The following is a 20,382-nucleotide window of genomic DNA, read 5'->3' as shown; positions in this document are numbered from 1 at the left end:
ATATCAGGCTTTTCCTAATGCGGGTTCGAACTCTCACCCGGTGGTGCGTGAACGCTGACAACGTGCCTCATGCACATACTGGGTCTTTCCCGATACCATTTGCTTGGCTATCGTGGTTATCTGGGAAGTATCTCGGGGGGTTATGAACAACATTCAAATAGTGAGCGTTAAATTGATGGTGCGATGGTCTTTGCTCTTGTTGAACGGATTCTGCACGTTGTAGATCCCGCTGATATCCTAATGGTGACTTCCCGTGGTAAGAGTGCCGTGACCCCTTCGGCAATCAGGTCATCTAAGATCACCAGGGTTCGTTCCCCCAGGTCGAACGCTGTCGGACTAGGTAGCCCTTCTTGAAAATCGACGGAAGGCATGGTGGCGTACATGTGATGCCATTCCCCGTAACACCACACCACACGGTCTGGGGTGGTTGAATTGACCCTTAGGCGTGGTCGGTGACCGGTTTGACAAAGACGGATTTTCCGCTGCCGTGGGTCCACTAACAAGGCAGGTGAACGGGTGACCCCATCGCGTGTCCATGGTTCACATGGAAAAGACACCGAAATGGAGATGGTGGGGTGGATGGTGTAAGGGGGATATCCGGGTTGGATCGTCGTTGAACTGAATCCGGGTACTTGAGTCATTGTTGTGGCGGGAAAACTTGATGCGATGATTGGGATGTTGGGATGGAGAGGGGTTAACTGACGTCGGGCTGTGTGGCAGGGCGGACTGTGGGATGAGCGGGAGTGGACCAACGGAGTCGTTCGGTTGGGTCGTGGTGCGAGTTAGCTTTGATGACGAGATGTTTTCACCTTTTTGTTCGGGTGGTTGAGTCGTTGTCGTGGGCGGGTGAACTCGGTTGGGTGATTGGGATATTGGGATGTTAGGATGGAGCAAGGTGAACTGACTTCGGGCCGTGTGGTAGGGGACTTGGATGAGCGGGAGTGGACAACGGGATCGTTGGTTAGGTTGTGATGCGATTTGGCTTCGGTGACAAGATGTCCTTTCACGGTTAAAGATGGTTGTGGTGTAGTCCGGGCAAACGCTGATTGAAACGTCGGGAGCCACGTCCCGTTCAATCGGTCTTGAAGTCCGCATGCCACTGACTGTCGATCCCACCCTTGATGACCCTGTTACGGGTATAAAATGACACCGGGCTGGAGGATGGAGGGTACGCGTCTCCTTTTCGGCTAACCCAGGCCTTCACCCATGTCCACGTTCAGCCCATGCTCACGGTCCGACTGGGTTAACGGTTCCACCCCGTTGTAGGCGGCGGGGCTATCAGGCATGGTAGTACAATTGATGTAAGACTGTAGCAACGCTGTCGGTTGATTTGTTTTTCCTAGTGCGGGTTCGAACTCTCACCCGGGTGGTGCGTGAACGCTGACAACGGGTCATGACAGTTGAACTGGACTGGAAAACACTGTACAGGCACGGCGGTCACTCTTATTTTATACGGTACCGTCCCCCACCAGAGAACATCGCAGGTGATACAGACGGCTATGGACGAGACGACCATGGAAGGTGAGACCGTGGGAGATGGCTCACGCTGGGTGGGGTGCTGAGGGTGTGAGTGACGGTTCCTGTGAACGTTGGAGGGCAATGAGTTTGGGTAGGAGGGTGTAGTAATAGTAGTTGAGGATGGGATTAGGATCCTCCACACGGTTACATACATCTTTCGTCAACACACGGACAACGATGAACCGACCCTTGTTCATGTGACCGTCTTCGAATATGCCACGTGTTTGTACCCTTTGAGATCCGTGACAGCCCTGACTAAATTTTCCCATCTAAGCAGTTGACTTCATAATAACGAACGTCTTCACGTGTCCCTGGCTAGGTCGGTAATAACCACATCTGCTTGATGCCACGCGTCTTTACGTGAGTTTTATCGACAAAGCCTCCAAATCTACAAGCTAGCTTAAAATAATAACCACCCGTGAAACACACCATCCATGAGTCAATCCATCAATCAAAATGACTACCCGTATAACATCGGCACACCATGAGTATACCTGTTTCAATTTGTTTACTTGTGCGTCATGAAACGAACTACAGGAAATCGATAAAGGAAAACAAAGAGACAAAAAAAACAAAACAAAAAAAAACAGAAAAAAAGCGTATCACTCATCATGGACAGCAAAAGTTCAATACGCGGTCAGAGTTCAAGGTGAGCTATGTATGTTCAAATGGTCTTGTAGTGTATGAGCGGCCAGTCCAGGATTGTATGACTTGTATGTATACCAAGAAGACTATAATATAACTTAAAAGTAACTGGAAGGGTTAAACGAAAAAAGAACAAAATGCACTCTTATCTGAGCCGAAATAATTCGAAATTGGAACTTGATGTAGTTTTCATCCCCAGTAAAAATTCGGCAATTATGAAATGGCTTTTGATGTAAACTGTGCTCTCTTGCACGTGCAGTTGTCACGACAACGACCCCGAAGACCATTAATGTCATGTTGTAGATTGGTTATTAAAATCATATCCTTATACATGTATGTAGGCCAAAACCCCAAATTAGAAACAAAATTATACAAATACTTATAAAAGTATAATACTTGCCATATCCCAGTATCCATTTACCATTTCGCCACGATATTTATTTATTTGATTGGTGTTTTACGCCATTCTCTAGAATATTTCACATACGAATGCGGCCAGTATCAGCTGGACTTCAAAGGTTTGTGGGTCAATGCGCCGCGTTGACACGCTAAATACCTCGGCTAAGTTAAGTTCAACGTGAATTAAATTATTCCGTGGTTCACATTTATTCATTTCACCTTTCAAGACAAGTCTGAACGTATGCCCAGAATTGATATACATGTAGGACAATCTAAATGACGTCCCTATAATCACACGTGCGTTGAATTCTTAGGACGGCTTTGACCGGAAAACTATTAGGCGTTATAATCAATAAGGCGTTTAGTAGTTGTAAATTAATATACAACTGTTAGTACACCGCACTGTTCAGCGAATATGTTCATTTTTCCCTCATAAAATGTTAACCTGAATTGTGCCGGAACTTTCATTTCACGGATTTCCGTTGCAGCTCCGAGTAAAATAATAGGTATTATGTAACAGCTTACATAAGCCTATTTTATTGATTGCATCTCGGGAACATAATGAATGTCATCTAGGTTCCATGAGATTCACGCATTCATGTATACATTCGACTGGCTGATTGCTTGATCTTTGAGTTTATTGGTCTATACCATCGGCAGTAAGGAAAAAAATACAAACCTTTACACAACCCCAGGAACCCAAATGTCCAGATTTAAGAAAGGACGCTTTACCCATCTGGCAAGCCAAGAACTGAAGTTCTTGGAGGTATGCTCATGAGACGTGTGTTATACAAACAGAATCTGATGGGTCTAATTTACACAATAACCACGGATATATTATTGCATTTCAAAATGTAAGGCAATAGTAGGGTTTACCCGAGGACACGCGAACAATATTCCTTGTATTTCTGTCATATCTCGTAATTAGGAAAATCATTTAGTTCTATCACACTGTCTTTAGCCCATGGCCAATTTGTGATTAAATGAAAAGACAACACTAGGCGAAATGTATATATTTATATATGCATTGATAAAGTATGCCAAGTAAAGTCTAAAAAGCAAACTTTTTTATTTTGTGCGAAAGCCCCGCCATGTTATCAATTTTAACGTATCATTCGCAAGCTGTTTCTCGAACCAGAGAACGCACAGGTCTATTTCCGTTGACACCTTGTGAACACTGTTTTTCCATTTAGCCAAATAAGCCTGGGGCAAAAGTGACGCGACTTTCTGGTTTATCTACTGGTTTAAATGAGAAAGCCAGAGTAAAAAATGGCTGCAAATGTTTCCTTTTCCAAAATAACTAAAATTATATTTTTTGTTGCCTTTTCTTTCTCGATTTCATCCAAAACCTTGCCTAACATTTAAGGGTAAAGTCACTGACAAACAGACTGACAGGAAGAACGACAAAAAAACCAAAAAAAAACAAAACACCCTCGTGTTTTAGAAACCTTTTCAGTCATAACTTATTTCTTCATTGGTTATGTAAGACAAACATTTCCTGAAGGGACATGTTTCAATTTTCTGTATTTGAACCCTGATCATTATCTTTCGATCAGCAGAGGACAGTTAATTAGCTTGCTTCACCTGTTGCTGAACGCATACTACAGAGCGCTTAGACTGGACATTTATTAATTAGCTCACTGAAATCATACCTATCATTAGCCTGGCCACGTTAACAGTGTACGCAACTCCGTTAAATAGGAATGTAAGATTCGGTTGCACGCCAGGGGTGCGATCCTCCAGGTGTAATTAGCCAGTTTCCTGCGTCAGTCCAAACGAGTTAATTATTTAATTAAATATTTTTCTCTTGCTGGTTGTTACCCGAGTCACAAGGAGATGTAGAAGGGGTCTAGGGGCATTGTCTCTGTAGTCCATGTTTTACTGTGATAGAGAGAACACTGTTCAGAGTGAGGTAAACCACGGAGCTGGACACGCGCATCAGGACGTGCTGCACAGGTAAGCCGGCTGGGAGTAACGGCCGCGTGCTCCATAATATTTTTACCTGTGTGCCAAATCTAGGTTTACACTAAATATGCAAGGTATCACACAGGCATTATATGTAACGTACATAGGAAAGTATATGTTAAGTTTGGCAATTTCACAACATCTCTTTCATAAAATCAACGTTTTTGCTTTTGTGCAATGAGCTCGTGAGATCGAATTAAGCTCTCGCCGTTTTGACTGGGAGGTTTGTTAGGTAACTTGCGAAGGTGGCTGGTACAGCGCACAGTTTGACGTACAGTATTAAACTACTAATCAGGTAAATAAATACATTTTTTGTGATAATTTCCTACTAGATTTTGGGGATAGATTCAGCGTAAAATTCTGAATTCCCCTTTTAGAATAAAACCTTGGAGTTATTGTGTAGTCGTACTTCTCACATTGTATTTTACCAAACACCTATTATATATACAAAGATCACCGTTATTTGAGTTTAACTGCACCTTGTCAGATTTTCAACTTGTTGAAATGTAATATATCCCAGATATACAATTAGGCGGGTAGATCGTGTCATTTTAAATAATGAGGCTCTGTTTTCTGCCATCGTAATGGTGAGCCGAAGTCGTATATATAAGTGGAATATTCTTGAGTATAGCGTATAACACCTATCAAACAAATTAATAATTATATTGGAAGACGAGATGGAAATATTTTCTATTTGCCTCTTAACATAACCTTAATTATTTTGAACAACGTAATGGCCATCATTCCCGTTTAAATATTAACGTAGTACTAGTGCTATGTCCGATTCTTGTGGGTAAACTGCTAGCACGTTGCTACACTTACACTCATCAGAAGGAACTGATTTGAATGACATATCGTAGCCTATCAGGAGGACGAGGATTTTATTGGTCATCATCTGATTTTACCACCTTTTCAGGTATTCTCTTGAAGACGCAAAAATTGCTTTCCGCTGAAGAATGTCGTGGCTGACGATGCGCCGCGCTAAAGTTGGGGAGGAACCCAGAGTATCCACAGAAAGGCCGCCTTCTAACAGCTTATCAGTGGCAAGCCTCTCAGCGTCACAACTTGACCTTGCCCTCATGGAGATGTTGAACATTCGACAAGGAGAGAAGATGTGGGACACGTTCTGTAAAGGTACAATGTCATTTCAAAAGAGTGATATAGTCAGAAAAAAAACAAGAACTGGTTCGAAGTATCAGTGCATTTATTTAATTTCAATAAATGTATGGCAGTAGAAAAATTGTTTTGTGTTAATCATTGCGGAAAACCAGTCACTGAACTCGTTAGTCAGTTAGTCATTGAGCCACCCGCTCTACTGATCACTGAACCCAACCAGTCATTCACCCAGTCAGATAAATCATCACTGAACCGAGCTCAGTCAGGTGCTTTACCAGTAGGACAGCTAGTCACTGAATCACCCACTCTACTGGTCACTGAGCCTAACCAGTCACTCGACCAGTAAGTCAACTGAGTGACTGAGCCCAACCAGTAAGCCATGTAGCTATTGACTGAACCAATCACTTAACCATCCCCTAAAGATACTCAACTATATCTTGCATTCTTCCCAACAGGTAACCCAATCACATCCGCCGGGAAGCGGAAGCAGTTATGCAGGATCATCTCCGTGGTGGCGGTACCTCTGATGATCCTGATCGGTATGACAGCAAACACATTCGGGGTCACACTTCAGGGCTACCTGAACGCCTCTGGCATTCGTAAAGTGCTTCGGTTTAGTACAGAGCTAGGTGTGCTTATTCACAACTTGCAGAAGGAAAGAGACTCGAGCGCGCTCTATCTGAGTTCGTACCGCGCAGAGACGAAGGAGGCCTTGTTGTCTAGTTACATCGACACGGACAATGTTCTCGAGGAGCTGAGCTATTGGCCGTCCATAGAGGATAAGGACGCGCCAGAGTACCATTCTCAGGAAAAGTACCAAATTCATCTCAACAGACATCGCTACCAGCTCGACTCCCTCAACCAGTCTGTCACTTCTGAACTACTCTTCTACACCAAAGGTATTGACGTCATATTAGACTGGTTGTACGCCTCCATCACTGAAGCTCGTTCGGGAACCGTCTGGCGAAGTTTGGTGGCGTTTCTAGAAATTACGGACGCTAAGAAATCCTTTGGAATAGAAAGGGCCTTAGGGGCCATCTACTACACCAAAGGGAAATTCCAGACGATAGAGGACTACTTATGGTTCTCGGAGAGTCAAGATATCGCCAACGCCTCCTTTTGGTCTGCCAGGCGTTTCTCGGACGTCGCGGCGTCGATCTACGACGACCTGGTGGCGCAAAACGACACCATTGTCGGCATACTGGAGGACATGCGCAGAGATATTCGCGTTAACGAGCAGTTTAATCGGGTCGGGTCACTTGAGAAGGCGGAGTATTGGATGATGGCCGTGACCAGCTACCTACAGACTCTCTTGGACACACAGGACGCTGTCGTATCTTCCATTTTCGTGGAACTGGATGAGCGCGATCAAGAAGATTTGTTCAAGATGATCGCCATTGCTATTGTTTTCTCTGGGGTACTGTTGATGTGTCCGGTGATCATGCACGGGGTGTACTCTCTTACAACGGAGATGCAGAGCTACTCTATCATACTAGCAGACAGGTATGCATCCCATCGTAGTTATTGATTGATTGATTTATTAATTTAATCTAACCAATTAGGAATTGATTGATTTGTTGATTAATGTATTAATTTAACTGGTTCGTATTCTAACTAATTAGATGTTGATTGATTGATTATTTTTTTTGGATTGGTGATTAACGGCGTAGAAAAGTTCACTTACTCGACTGCGCGTGAAGTTCATGGATGTACGAAACTGTAAAAACTGGAGTAAACCATCTACCTTGGGCACGGAATTGATGTACTTTCCAACCTGTGGCGCAGATCGTCACTCCCACTGCAAGTTTTATGTGTATTATTACATCAGCTTACTCCACCCAGGAACCTGATAAATTAAATAAATAAGTGAAACTAATGCTTTCATCAGTGCCGGTCAATTAGTTAGCGACAGCCGAACATTGCCAATGAAATATGCAATGATACATAAAATGGGCCGTGTTCCCAAAAGTAATTCCACGTTAAATTCACTGTAACTTCAATTGCTAGTCGTGTTTATAAGGTATGCTATTATAATAGTTACAACAAACTTAGTATATGATTGTTTGGGGAGATTTCAGAGATACTGTACAATACAAACATAACTTAAACCGATCCATGCAATTCTTTTCATCCACAGGACGAAGGCTTTGAAGACGGAGAAAAAACGGACAGACTTGCTTCTGTATCAGATGTTACCAAAAAGTGTGGCTGAGAAACTCAAGCGAAACGAGGAAGTGAACGCTGAAACTTTCTCTGACGTAACCATTTTCTTTTCGGACATCGTGGAGTTCACAAAGCTTTCGTCGCAGTGCTCCCCAGTTCAGGTGGTCAACATGCTGAACAGCCTCTACTCGCTGTTTGATGATCGGATTGAGCAGTATGATGTCTACAAGGTGGAGACTATCGGAGACGCCTATATGGTAGCATCCGGTAAGTTAAAAGAAAGGCTTGTTCTAATTAACATTAAATATCACTTGAAAGACCTGGCTGTCGTCTTTTCAAATTTTCATGACAGTAAATGACGCAATCGTTTGAGTAGTTTAGTTCACTCCACTAAAGGACTAAAAACCAAACGGCAAAAGAAAAAAAGTTAGGAGGAACAAAGACTGATGTTGTACCCCCTGTTTGAGAATTATAAAATCTCTCATGACACGTGTACTTGCATATCCATGTGTTCTCTGTCTTTTTTAAAAAAAGGTTTGCCACAGAAAAATGGTAAAAGTCACGCCGCGGAGATCAGCATGATGGCTCTCGATTTAGTCAACAATTTATCTGAGTTGGAGATTCCCCACTTACCGGGGACACGTTTCCGGTTACGTATTGGTGTACACACAGGTCAGTGCCCGCATATAGCTAGAGGCTGTATCCTCTTAAAACTGCATTCTCTGCATATAAGGCTGAAAAGTTTCAGATCTCTTAAGACCTTCTAATGTCTATATTCATGTCCACAGTATTGCTCTAATAAAAGATCTATGAACATAAAATCTGCCGTATCTTTTACAAGATTTCTAATGATTGGTTGTTGTATTCCTAGGTCCAGTAATAGCCGGAGTGGTAGGGTTTAAAATGCCCCGCTATTGCTTGTTTGGCGATACCGTCACCATTGCTTCTCGCATGGAATCCTTAGGCACACGTAAGTTTTTCAACAAATATAATTTCGTCTTCATTCCGTTTACTTTATTATTTATGTATTTGATTGTTCAACAACTTTAACATCATACTCAAAATTACTTACCTATGCGATGGCAATCAGTTTGGTCGAGGAAACCGGATTGACCAGTTGTAAACCACAGATCTTCAGGATTTGCACACTGCTTTATGTCACATTCACTTTGCTGATAAAACAGTGAAAAACAAAAACACATTTTGAGGACAGGCTGAAATTCCCCTTTAGGGAATTGACATAAATTGCAAAGACAAATAAGGCAATCCCGTGTATATCCAGTCTGGTATCACGTTGTCGGAAGCAAGGATGCTTCATAGCCATCTAGGATTATTTTTTTTTAATTTTTAATTTTGACAGCGGACTTCATTCATGTGAGCGAATCGACACAAGAAACTCTGCAAGAGTTGGGAGGATTTGTTCTAAAACCCCGTCAGGATGATGCCGTCAAGGTATGTATGCTTTCCAGGTATTCCCAGGTATCGACTTACTATAGCACGAGCTAAAAATATAAAATTACTTGTTGAATTCTGCTTAGGCATGCGTCAAAGTTGAGATAAACAATCTGTATCTGTGATCTTCACCGGTGATAGGCTCCAGAGTATGAACGGGCTTATCTGGAGCTTAAAAGTTGCCGTGATTTATAAGGATGCCAGTAAAAACCACCAGGGTCAAAGTCATGTTCGATTATAAACTTCGGACACTTGCCAAAAGTGATTGTAACTACCATGGCGACACATGTTGGAAACATATGTTGCCATGCTAGTTGCAACGAACGTAGCCTGCATCGCTTTACGCAAGAGGCCCCTTGTCTGCCACAGTGATTCTCTACAGGTTATACAATATGTTTTGTGTATACAGGAAATATTTCCCCAATACATGAATACGCTTTGCACATTGAATGTTGAAAATTCCCTGCCTATACAAGTAAGTTCCTGTGTAAAAACTCACCATTCACTGATGTCACGCTACAGTGCTTGTGAACTATGTAAAGTTCTTCGCTTTACGAACACAGCTGTATTCACAGAGTCATGTACAGGACCAAAATTAAAAATAATGAAAGAGTATACCGCTTGGACTGGCATCTTTCAGAAGGGCTTCTTCCCCAATTGTATGTTAAACTAAACTATGTGAGAGCTATCATAAGCCGCTTTTAATATTATTTCTGTGTTCATACAGAGGGACTTGCCACTCTCTGTGGCACTGAAGGGCCAAATCAGGACCTACTGGCTGTTAGGCTTGGAAGGGGACCCGCGCCCAATGGAGGAGCCAACGGAGGCCGCCATTCGGGAGAGCTCTGCGACCGTCACCAGCGGTGGAGGTAAGTGTAAGTAAGGCGATAGCGTATTTGATTGAGGGGGAAGGGGTTAGGGTTAGGTACATGCCACGCTTCTTTGCCATCTATGCTCACTATTAAAATGCTCACAAATGGCATCAGACTATATATCGTTCGGTATGACGTAACCTGACTTATTTTAGATATAACAGCTTTTGGGTTTGTGCGCACTATAAATGAATTAATGGCGCTTCCAGAGCTAATCCTACCTTTCATATGAAGTGCGAGTCTTGTGTTGGTTAATGTGTTTGTCTTTCATGCTAGGGTCTGATTGGATTAGATGGAGTTCCGAATTAGTTTGTGCTGGATGATTGCATGTGCCTAGCTGAGTGTTCGTATATCCCATATTTCAAACCATCATGTAATTAGCATTTGTCTTTGTTTAGGTTCACATAATGGTCCCATATTTTTGTAACCTTATCAACGCATAGGGTAAATGTCATTTTCAGTGCGGCGCAATGTAGTCATGGACTTTCTTATTAAAAGGGCCATAAAATTGTTTTGGTGTTTTTTTTTTTTGTTTTTTTTTTTGGGAAATTGGTCTTGCGGTTATTGACCTGGTACGTCCATGATGGATGATTATACCTATTTGCAATCCCTGCGCGAATTTGCTTTGCTCTTCTTCAGTGCAGGCGATTCACACAATGACTTCATCTGACTACATAACAATACAAAACAGCCACCGTGTGCATTAATAGTCACTGAGCATTTCTGTTTTCTATCAGTTCGTTTCGGACATTTCGGCATTGCATCCTTGGCTCTCAGCGTTTCACCAGTCAGCCGTGCATAAAGTCAGAACCATTCCGAGACCCTACCAAGGTAGCCCACTCCCGTTATATATTAGCCAAACACTCAGATTCTTTCTAGCGGATAATACTTCATGTAAAAGATATCATCAGTTTAGAAAACCAGGAAAAATCATTTCTACTGATGCTTAAAAGTTGCAGATTGTGATTTCTTCCTTTTTTGTTATTGAAAAAGAGGCACAAAAGTATAGAAACAAGCGGGCAGCAAGAACTTTTTGACTATTCCCGCCAAAAGGATTAATATATATCACTGTAAATGTCGCCTTCATCACGTCGCCTCATCGAAATCATCAACTTCAATACATTTATACTTCTGCATAATGTTTCTGAATTTGTGCTGAATTTGTTCATTTTCATTGATGCTATACTTATATACCGCTAAGCCGGTTCTGCATGGTTCTAAATTGTACACGCCAGTTACCAGCCACATCCGTACCGTGAACAGTACTTTACAGTATCTGCACAGCACCGTGCGGCAAAGTAACCACAAAGTACCGTCATTAAATCTTTAACTTTTACTCAGGCTTTTGTATTGTCCACTTGAATTGTTGAATTAGTGCCTTGTATATAGAGTATTTGTGTTATCTTTCCATATTGTATTACTAGTAACATACGTACAGGGATCAAATTACGTTCTTTATTAATGCTACACGCTTACATTTTTACTTGAGCAAGATTATTCAGTGCATGTACAGCGTCATTGCTCAGAGACAACTGGATAGTTTTAGACTACGTTGAACGTGGTATTTACCGTCAGTATCATCAACATCGTTTAAGACATCGATATTTATCACTCATTATGCGACATGACTTTTCATTATGTGTTCTTTTCTTTTAATTATTTCATTCCGGAAGACGAGTCATTGATGAACAGAAGCGCTTGTGTTATTCTGCTGGCTTTCATTTCATAATTCTGGATCCGCTGGCTGAGGTGATTTAAGCGCTGGCTTGCTGCCACCATCAGGCCTTTGACCAATAATGTCACGTGTTCGAATTCACCTCTGGCTGTTTCGGTTTTCAGGCCCCTGGCTTCCTGGCAGTCGTCAGGACAAATCAGTGACAAATTCTTGAGTATCGAGTTAAACACCAATCAATAAATCAACCAATCAACCAATCAATATATGTATTCAGTGAGTTGGTTAAGTCTGAAATGACCCCAGACAATTTGTTTCTTTTTATTGCAGATGGCCATCTATGGCATCTTGGGAAGAATTTCTCTCTGTTGGATCAAAAGTCACAATGACTAAGAGATGTAGCGTGTGTTGCCATGGTAACAACCGCTGTGGATGTAATCGTTGGAAAATGAGTGAATCCAAACAGGCAGGTGTGCCCTTCTATCAACAAGAATGGTACAGTCAGCGAAGCCCTCTTAAAATCATGTTGTCGCTAATGCTAGTTGGGTCAATGATGCACAGTGAGCCAAGATGCTTCCGGTCTGAGCTGCATGTAGCAGAAACGTATCACTGGATACAATGATTTGCGTGGTTTAGGTAATTTTGTCGGTATTGGTTTCTACTGAGAATAAGTAAATGCATTCAAATTAAGTATTTAGGCTCGTGTCTGCATTTCATAGTCAGAAGCTTTTGTGAAGAAAAATGAAGGAGGGTTAGTATATATATATATATCATAACACTATAAGAGAAGTTATTATTTGTTATATCTGGTTATAGTTCCATGGACTGAAAATACATTTTTCTACAGTCGTGTGACACGTAATATAATCAAAATGTTGTGAAAGTTTGGATTGTCAGTTATTCAAAGCTATTTGGGTATCACACGGCTTGTGGGTCACACCTACCAATTAATTTTAAAAGATGAATGTGTGAAATATTTGTCAACAATATATCTGGATGAAGCACAGTTCATTTGTGAAAATTGTGTTGGCATTGATATATTTTGTGACGCTTTTGTTATTAAATGGGTTTAATTATATTAGATATTTGTCACTGAAGATAAAGAGAAATTAATGACCTAGAAATATTGAATATATATTCTCTGTTCACGTAATGAGATGCTGCATTCATTGCCAGAGAATCTCAAGACGGGTTCTGTGTAAAGATCGTCGGGATGCAATATTATTTAACAATCCTTGTCAAAGTCTCGAAGGAAGCAGGTTTTTCGGAAACTTGTATCTATCGGTTTTCTAAATGTTCTCATTTGCATTTAAGTCAATCTAGGAACCACTTCGTTCATGTTGGTTTTGAACAAGAATAAGGGTTTCCTACTCAAATAAATCGTTTATTGTTTCTTTTTCATGTGTATAGATGCTTATGACCTGCCTTCAGGCAGAAAAACGATGGCCCAAACAATTTTTTTCTGTAGATGCTTGCCGTAATCGATCAAAAAGTTTCAAACGGAACTTTGTGTGAATATGTTTATTGTGAATATAGATACCTGTGCTTGTTTGAATATGGTGTGAATAATGTCATTTGCGTTGTGGTTTTGAAGAAAAATGTAATTCTGACAGATTCTGGATTAACAGATGAAGCCTATTCTGCCAAAATGGTTAAACAAAAATGGCGAGCCGTCGACAGTGGACAAAAATAACAAACGTCGTTTCTTATTTCAATCATGATCAGATAACGAAGAATCAACATTGGTTAACTTCGTATTTGTGAAAAGAAATTAGATAGATGATATGGTTGTTCAAGAACGTTTATGTAGGACTGGCGATGATTTTTGGATTCGAATGTTCCGGTTAGTCGCTTAGTGTAGTATACATTGATACTAATTTTGCTTGAATTATTGAGATGTGTGTACATATGAATGGATGGTATATTAGTTAAGGGATAGATAAACAAATATAAAGTGCAATTTGTACTTTTGGTCATCTAAATAAAGCGGTGTTTTCGTTATTTGAGTATACTTCTTTCATATTTTACGGATTTAATTAGTTGAATGGACTGAACCACATCAGTACGAAGGGAGTGTAAAAAATAGTTGGCAACAATAATGTATAAGGACAAACACACAACCTCACTGACCGAGGGTATGCAAAAGGTATCATAAGCCAGTCTTTATGTTACCAAAACTGCAGGAGATAAATCTAACCACACCGGTATGTGTGAGCATGTCGATAGTAGCACAAGCGAGGATTTATGTGACAAAGGGGCCTCTTTGGTCGAGGTGGTTAGCGCGGAGCCTCTTACCAATGCGGTCGCTGTGAGTTCAAGCCCAGTTCACGCTGGCTTCCTCACCGGCCGCACGTGGGAAGGTCTGCGAGCAACCTGCCAATGGTCGTGAGTTTCCCCGGGCTCTGTCCGGTTTCCTCCCACTGTAATGCTTGTCGCAGTTGTATAGGTGAATTATTCCAAGTGCACAGCCTGGCTGACTGATGGGATATCCACGGTAACACAGTAGCATAAGTGAGGCTGTACGCCATACAGCTAAGAGGTTGTAAGATTTAGGACTGCAAGATTTTGACAAGTTCATGTTACTCAGCGGTTAAGGACTAATATGACCGTTGCCATACTGTTTTTCTCCAGAAATGAATTATGGGTAAAACATTTCGATTTCATTACCAATTTATGCATAATTATTCATTTATACAAACTGTATAAAATCACAACCTTTGTGCTCATAATGACTTCAACTGAACGATATTGTAACTCGATGTACGTCAAAATATTGTTAATGATTCGTTGAAATGCAGATAATGGACGGGGTGCTTGTTTGGGTGCATGCCTGCATGTTTCAAAACGAACTACATGTATTCAATGTCAAGCCATTAACTTGAGATTTAATTTTTGAATATACTAAATGTTGATTCGTGTAACTGAAATGTATGTATACTGGATGCAAAAAGCGTAGTAACGATAGACGCTCTGGGTTCTTTGTCAATACCACAATGAAGATTACAATTCCCTTATTTGTCATTGAGGAATTTCATCGGTGAAAGAAACCGAAACCGGGAATCTGAAGTAAATGGCGAACTCTTTTAGATTATTGAAACGTATAATTCGACCTTAATCTGTGCACTGTTTTCACAGAATGAAATGATCTCCAACGATCTTCATGTTCAAGACAACCTGAAGAGTTCTATAGGCTGACACAATAATTTTATAATGCTACTTGGGACCCTCGTATCTTAATAGTTAGAGTGCTAGCACAGCACAATGACACAAGAGTACCTAGCTGTGAGTTCAAGTCCAGCTAATGCTGGTTTCCTCTCTCGTCGCATGTGGAAAGGTCTGTCAGAAACCTGCGGATTGTCGTGAGCTTTCCACGGACTCTGGCCGATTTTGTCCTACCTTAATGTTGGCCGAGGTCGTGTAAGTGAAATATTCTTGAGTAAAACACCACTCAAATAAATAAATAAATAAATAAATAAATAAATATATAAATTTTTGCCACCAGTGCCTCGAGAACAACAGGGGCAGGGAAATTCAGAAATTTCGTGACCCGAGGATGGCATTGAACAAGCTTCGGTTCCGTCGTCAGCTGTAGGGATTCGGAATTGGGGTTTCTGAGTATACTATCCTCCAGCCATAAAAGGTCTAAAAATCGGTTGAAAACAGCTATAGAATTTGAGGTACGTACATCTATGTCCCAAAATCTTACCTGGACACGCTCTAATAATGAAAGGCAATTATACCTGGTAAATACAGAAAATTTGATTTCATTAGCAAATATGGATTTTTCGCAATTTAAATAGTAGCAAGCCAAAACACCCTAGTTTAGGAAGAATTATATAGGTAATATAGTCATGTCATAGAAGCAATTTCGGGCCATTTCGGGCTGACTAAGACAAAGGGGCCAAAGAATATATCTTTTAACATACCTATGCATTTACGTGAACGCATTACATGTCAACGCTGTATTAAATCCTACATGTCACTCATAATGTATACAGTTGACAAAAGAACAACTGGATAGTCTCGTTTGCAACAGAAAACCGTTGATGGATGGTTGATGAAAAGTCATTTACATGTAGTCGATACCGATGGTTTAACATTTTACGCTTTTCTTCCGCTGCTGCTATCAAAGCTGGATTTTTTTTTTTGGGTCTGTCGGTTGTGGGTTTCAACCGGGATCTTTCCTGTTCCATCCGCCATTATGCTGACCGCCTTCGTATAAGAGAAGTATTCTTGAGTGCGGAGTAAAACACCCATCAAATAATTAAATAAATAAATAATCTGATTTCTGAGACATATGAGGCGTCTACGCATAAGGTCGTGTTTAGATAACATAATTAGCATGTTCCGTCGCTATTTCTTACAGCATGATAATTCCTGTTACACATATATTTCGAGTTTAATAACCACCAAAAATATATAAATATATTGATATCTGGTTTACTCATTTACTGGTTTTGGCAAGGACTCAACTGATACAATTCTTCATCTCGTGGTGTCATCATAACTCAGGGATTTTATGTATTTAATAATCATATTGTTAAAATAAATAATAACTTAAGAATTTGTCAACTTGATGACGGGAGTTAAGCCACTGACGTTTGGGAAAAGCTTTTAGTCACTTGATTCACACAGTTTAAACGTAATGAAGTTTAACACGCCTCAGCAAACTAATACTAGAGAGCTTTAGTTCGAAATTATAAGTTGCAACTTGTAACTTCCAACCACAATTAATTACAAGTTGAGTTTGTAACTTTGATCTAAAGGTCTCATGAGTCATGCATGGAATGCATCATTTACAGTCTCTGGCAGAATAACACGGAACTCAGAGATAGTGGCAATTCACCTGCGGTTAACACGGGGAGATTAATTAACGGAATCAAATTAATACCGGTACGTGGGTAGTTGTTACAGGTATCGGGTATTTCGTATTATTAAGTATTAAGCTGGACTTCATTACATCGTGGTGCATTGATGCACTGAGTACCTTTACAGGGGGTAGGTCACAAGGGTATAGGGAATGAGTGCGGGTAGGGGTGACCACAGGTACTGGAGTTTGCAGTTAGGCACGATGTCGAGTTGGTATGTTGATTGAAATTCTGCAACATACCTGTTGTCACTGTAATTATCCAATCATTTTGTGCTACTGTGTTGATGTCACATCGTCTTAGTGGTGTTTGCAAAATAATCGCCTTAATTAAAAGTAATGTATTTTAATATTTCGACCTGAACACTAAATCGAAACATGAATGTGTGTTAGAAACTAACACTATTCAGGGGCAGTTTAAAACCTCCATTACTCTAGACCAAATAAATGAATTACAGAACAAACTGTCTTTGCTTTTTTTAAAAAAAACGTCCTATTAATTAATGGAAATCAAAGTAAATCGCCTTTGTCAAATTCTCCTGGCGCAGGAGACAGTTGTCGTTATATGTGTGATTTTCATATAGTGGTCTTGAGCAGACCACGGGCCGAATTCTCCAACACTTGTTTTACCCTATACTCAAGAATATTTCACTTGTAAAACCGCTGCCAGCATAATGGTGAGATGATACATGGCAGTGCGTGTTAAACATGTGTCAATGGTGGGATGATACATGGCAGTGCGTGTTAAACATGTGTCAATGGTGGGATGATACATGGCAGTGCGTGTTAAACATGTGTCAATGGTGGGATGATACATGGCAGTGCGTGTTAAACATGTGTCAATGGTGGAATGATACATGGCAGTGCGTGTTAAACATGTGTCAATGGTGGGATGATACATGACAGTGCGTGTTAAACATGCGTCGATTCGGTGAAGAGTTAAACGATTTGAAGTGTTTATATGATGCTTGAGACATAAATCGGCCATATTTTTTTAATTCCTTTGCCAAAAAAAATTAAAATTAAAACATAGGAGAAATTTTGTGGACCGCGTGACGAAACCAGGTAGAAATAAGGGGATCTTAAACTGGTCTACGTTACCAAACAAAACAGAAACAGAAAGATCGTAAACTGGCCCGTTGAACGAAACAAACCAGAAACAGAAAAATCGTAAACTGGTGCGTGGGACGAAACAAAGCAGAAAGAGAAAGATCGTAAATTGGTCCGCGAGACAAAATAAAGCATTAAGATCGTAAACACTCTGTCCATAATATGCAACGACAGTGTGGAACTCAAATGTATTGCCATCGATACACGACCCTTACATTTTTAGAATATAGGTTCCAAAAATAAAGTGTAAAGAAAATTTCTTATTTAACGAACAAAGTTCAAAGAAATCAAACCGCAACAATGCTAATTCGGTTATCTACGGAGCAAGAGTTTAGCAGAGGAAGAATACAAAAATGCTGACAAGACATGCATGGTTGTTATGCTACATTCACAGGTTTGTAAGAAAGGATCGCAGCAAGAGTGAGATCAAAGGCAACAAAAGTTTTAGAATATAATTTAGCTTATGATTCTCACTAGGTGCTGAATGTATTGAAATCTGGACTGTTTCCGGAAAGGTCAACGCTTTGGCCAGCCAATCATGAAAGGAATACACAAAACATTCCGCCGTGATTGGTCAGGCCGCAGAAGCTGCATGGTGTCTTCGATGTCATCACATAAATTTCCATAAATGCTGTAAATTAAATATTCTACGCGCACATTCTCTAACGCGACCAAGCGAGTTAATTATTCCAGGTGTTTTGACTAAAGAGTTGCGACAACGTTCCGGGAGTTGCCCCATAGGTGTAATGGAATGTGGCTAAGGGGGAAGTGTGTGTGTGTGTGTGAGGGGGGGGGGGGGGAGGGGGACAACTACGTAAACCTCTATTCCATTCCCCAAAGCATGTAAACAATAAAAAGAGCAAATAAGCATAGGACGCTTCGCGACCTGACTATAGAGGGTGTCAGCTACTGATTATTATATTCATAACAATGAATATAGACAAGCATCAACAAAACGGATGGATTCAAAAATTTACATGTATCATTGCAACTCTACATTTTTTCACGCTCCCTCCATGCCCTTGCTGACCGGCCCCGATAGCACTCTTGATAGGGCGTCCGCTTCGGGAGCGCAAGATCCAGGGTCAATCCTATGTCGAGTCAGATCCTAAGACCTAAGATGTAAGTTCCTTGCTTGGCGTTCAGCATTAAGGGGATAGTGCAACGACTGGTTGACCCGTATCGGTATAATGGTTCGGTCGGGGCGGCTTATTTGCCTTCGGTAAGGCGTCTCAGCGAAGCAGCGCTAGATAAAATAGCGGTGGAAATCCGTCCTGCAACAAGGAGGCACATTACATGCACTCTTAGGATTCCTTCGTCGTCCTGTGACTGAAAAATTGTTAAGTACGACGTTAAACTCCAAGCACTCACTTACTCGCTCATTCCCGTGGCAAAAAGGAGGCATATAAACACAGGAAAGCTGCATGGATTAACCCAGAGCCTTTAATTTTCAATTACCGTTAAAGAAATTTCACAACACAAATAAATATAAACAAATAAATAATATTGCGCAATCTTAAAATCTGATCTAAGATAGCAGTCTTTTCATGTAGTTTGTAACATATAAAGTAACTTACTTATTTAAAGGGGTACATTTCAAGAGCGAATTGCGACTCAGGTCCTAGCTGTATTAGCTATTGTTCTCTTGCAATACATGAGAAATGTGTTGACAGTTTGTTCACAATAGGCCATTGCAAAGTCAAGAATTGAACAAAAGTCTGCACGGCTTAACCCATAATTACTTCAGGCGGGAACACTTTCCATTTTGTCATTTATTATTGATTAATCTCATTTCTTTTTCACTATGGAAAAACCTGCCAGACTGATTATATATTATATAACTTTATCTTGTTCGAAATTATTGACGAGTACCCTAAAAGAGATGGTCTTAAGAAACAAGCCTCTGTATTCTCTACAGCTTTTAAAATGTTTCCAAAATTAAGGAAAAGCGATTTACATTTTGCAGTTTCACAGAGATTTATGAGTTAAAAAGCAGTTGATAGTTAAGACTGAAGTCTTGCTCATGTGATAATAAATTCTGACGGCAGGATGAAAAATGGATATTTATGTGTTTGCAATGTATAAAATCCACCAGGATGTATAGCGCCTTAATGCCACAACAACACTAATTGTTGTTTTACGGACAGAATAAATCTTTTTTTGGTGATGGGAGGAAGGTATAACAGTAAAAATAAATCATTGTCTCTGTGGAAAATGTGGACTATCTGGGCAATTTTTCCTGTTGAAGACATATTTATATGATCAGAAAGCCTTAGAAGAACGGGAAAATCATCCAAAGCACTAAACGGGACAAAATAAAAAGGTGTATTTTCATTTTTTTTTTTTTTACATTTTTGCTTTTTTTTTTAAGTCTCGCCCGTTAAACACAAAAAATTGGTGTCGCTTAACCACCAAGAGTTGTGGCACACCAGTTAATCAGCTGACAATGGATGAGGATTTTATTTATATTAACTACCTCAGCATCATAAGCAATGGAAGGACATCAGGAATGCGCTAATTGGATGAAAACGCGAAACGTGGATATGGTTGGAGCGTAACTTTAATCTCAACTGCATAATTGTGTCCCCAGGAATTTTAATGAA

At 40.5% G+C, this 20,382-nt stretch overlaps 1 protein-coding gene across 1 annotated transcript; it reads left to right on the top strand.

The window, feature by feature from the left end:
* Positions 1-5,483: 5,483 nt before the first annotated feature.
* On the top strand, positions 5,484-10,932 carry LOC135465447 (adenylate cyclase type 8-like). Its single transcript, XM_064742687.1, has 8 exons — positions 5,484-5,661; positions 6,099-7,146; positions 7,781-8,073; positions 8,341-8,478; positions 8,678-8,776; positions 9,167-9,258; positions 9,986-10,127; positions 10,868-10,932. The coding sequence occupies exons 1-8, from the start codon at positions 5,484-5,486 to the stop codon at positions 10,930-10,932; spliced, it is 2,055 nt and encodes a 684-aa protein (XP_064598757.1).
* The last annotated feature ends 9,450 nt before the right edge of the window (positions 10,933-20,382 follow it).

This window comes from Liolophura sinensis, chromosome 5, assembly GCF_032854445.1.
Source record: "Liolophura sinensis isolate JHLJ2023 chromosome 5, CUHK_Ljap_v2, whole genome shotgun sequence".
Classification (NCBI taxonomy): Eukaryota; Metazoa; Mollusca; class Polyplacophora; order Chitonida; family Chitonidae; genus Liolophura; species Liolophura sinensis.
This window is presented reverse-complemented; position numbering and strand designations above follow the sequence as displayed.

Coding starts and splice junctions, on each gene's coding strand:
- LOC135465447 (XM_064742687.1), top strand. CDS start 5,484: ATGTCGTGGCTGACGATGCGCCGCGCTAAAGTTGGGGAGGAACCCAGA. Junction 5,662..6,098: donor GTGGGACACGTTCTGTAAAG/GTACAATGTCAT, acceptor TCTTCCCAACAG/GTAACCCAATCACATCCGCC. Junction 7,147..7,780: donor TCTATCATACTAGCAGACAG/GTATGCATCCCA, acceptor TTTCATCCACAG/GACGAAGGCTTTGAAGACGG.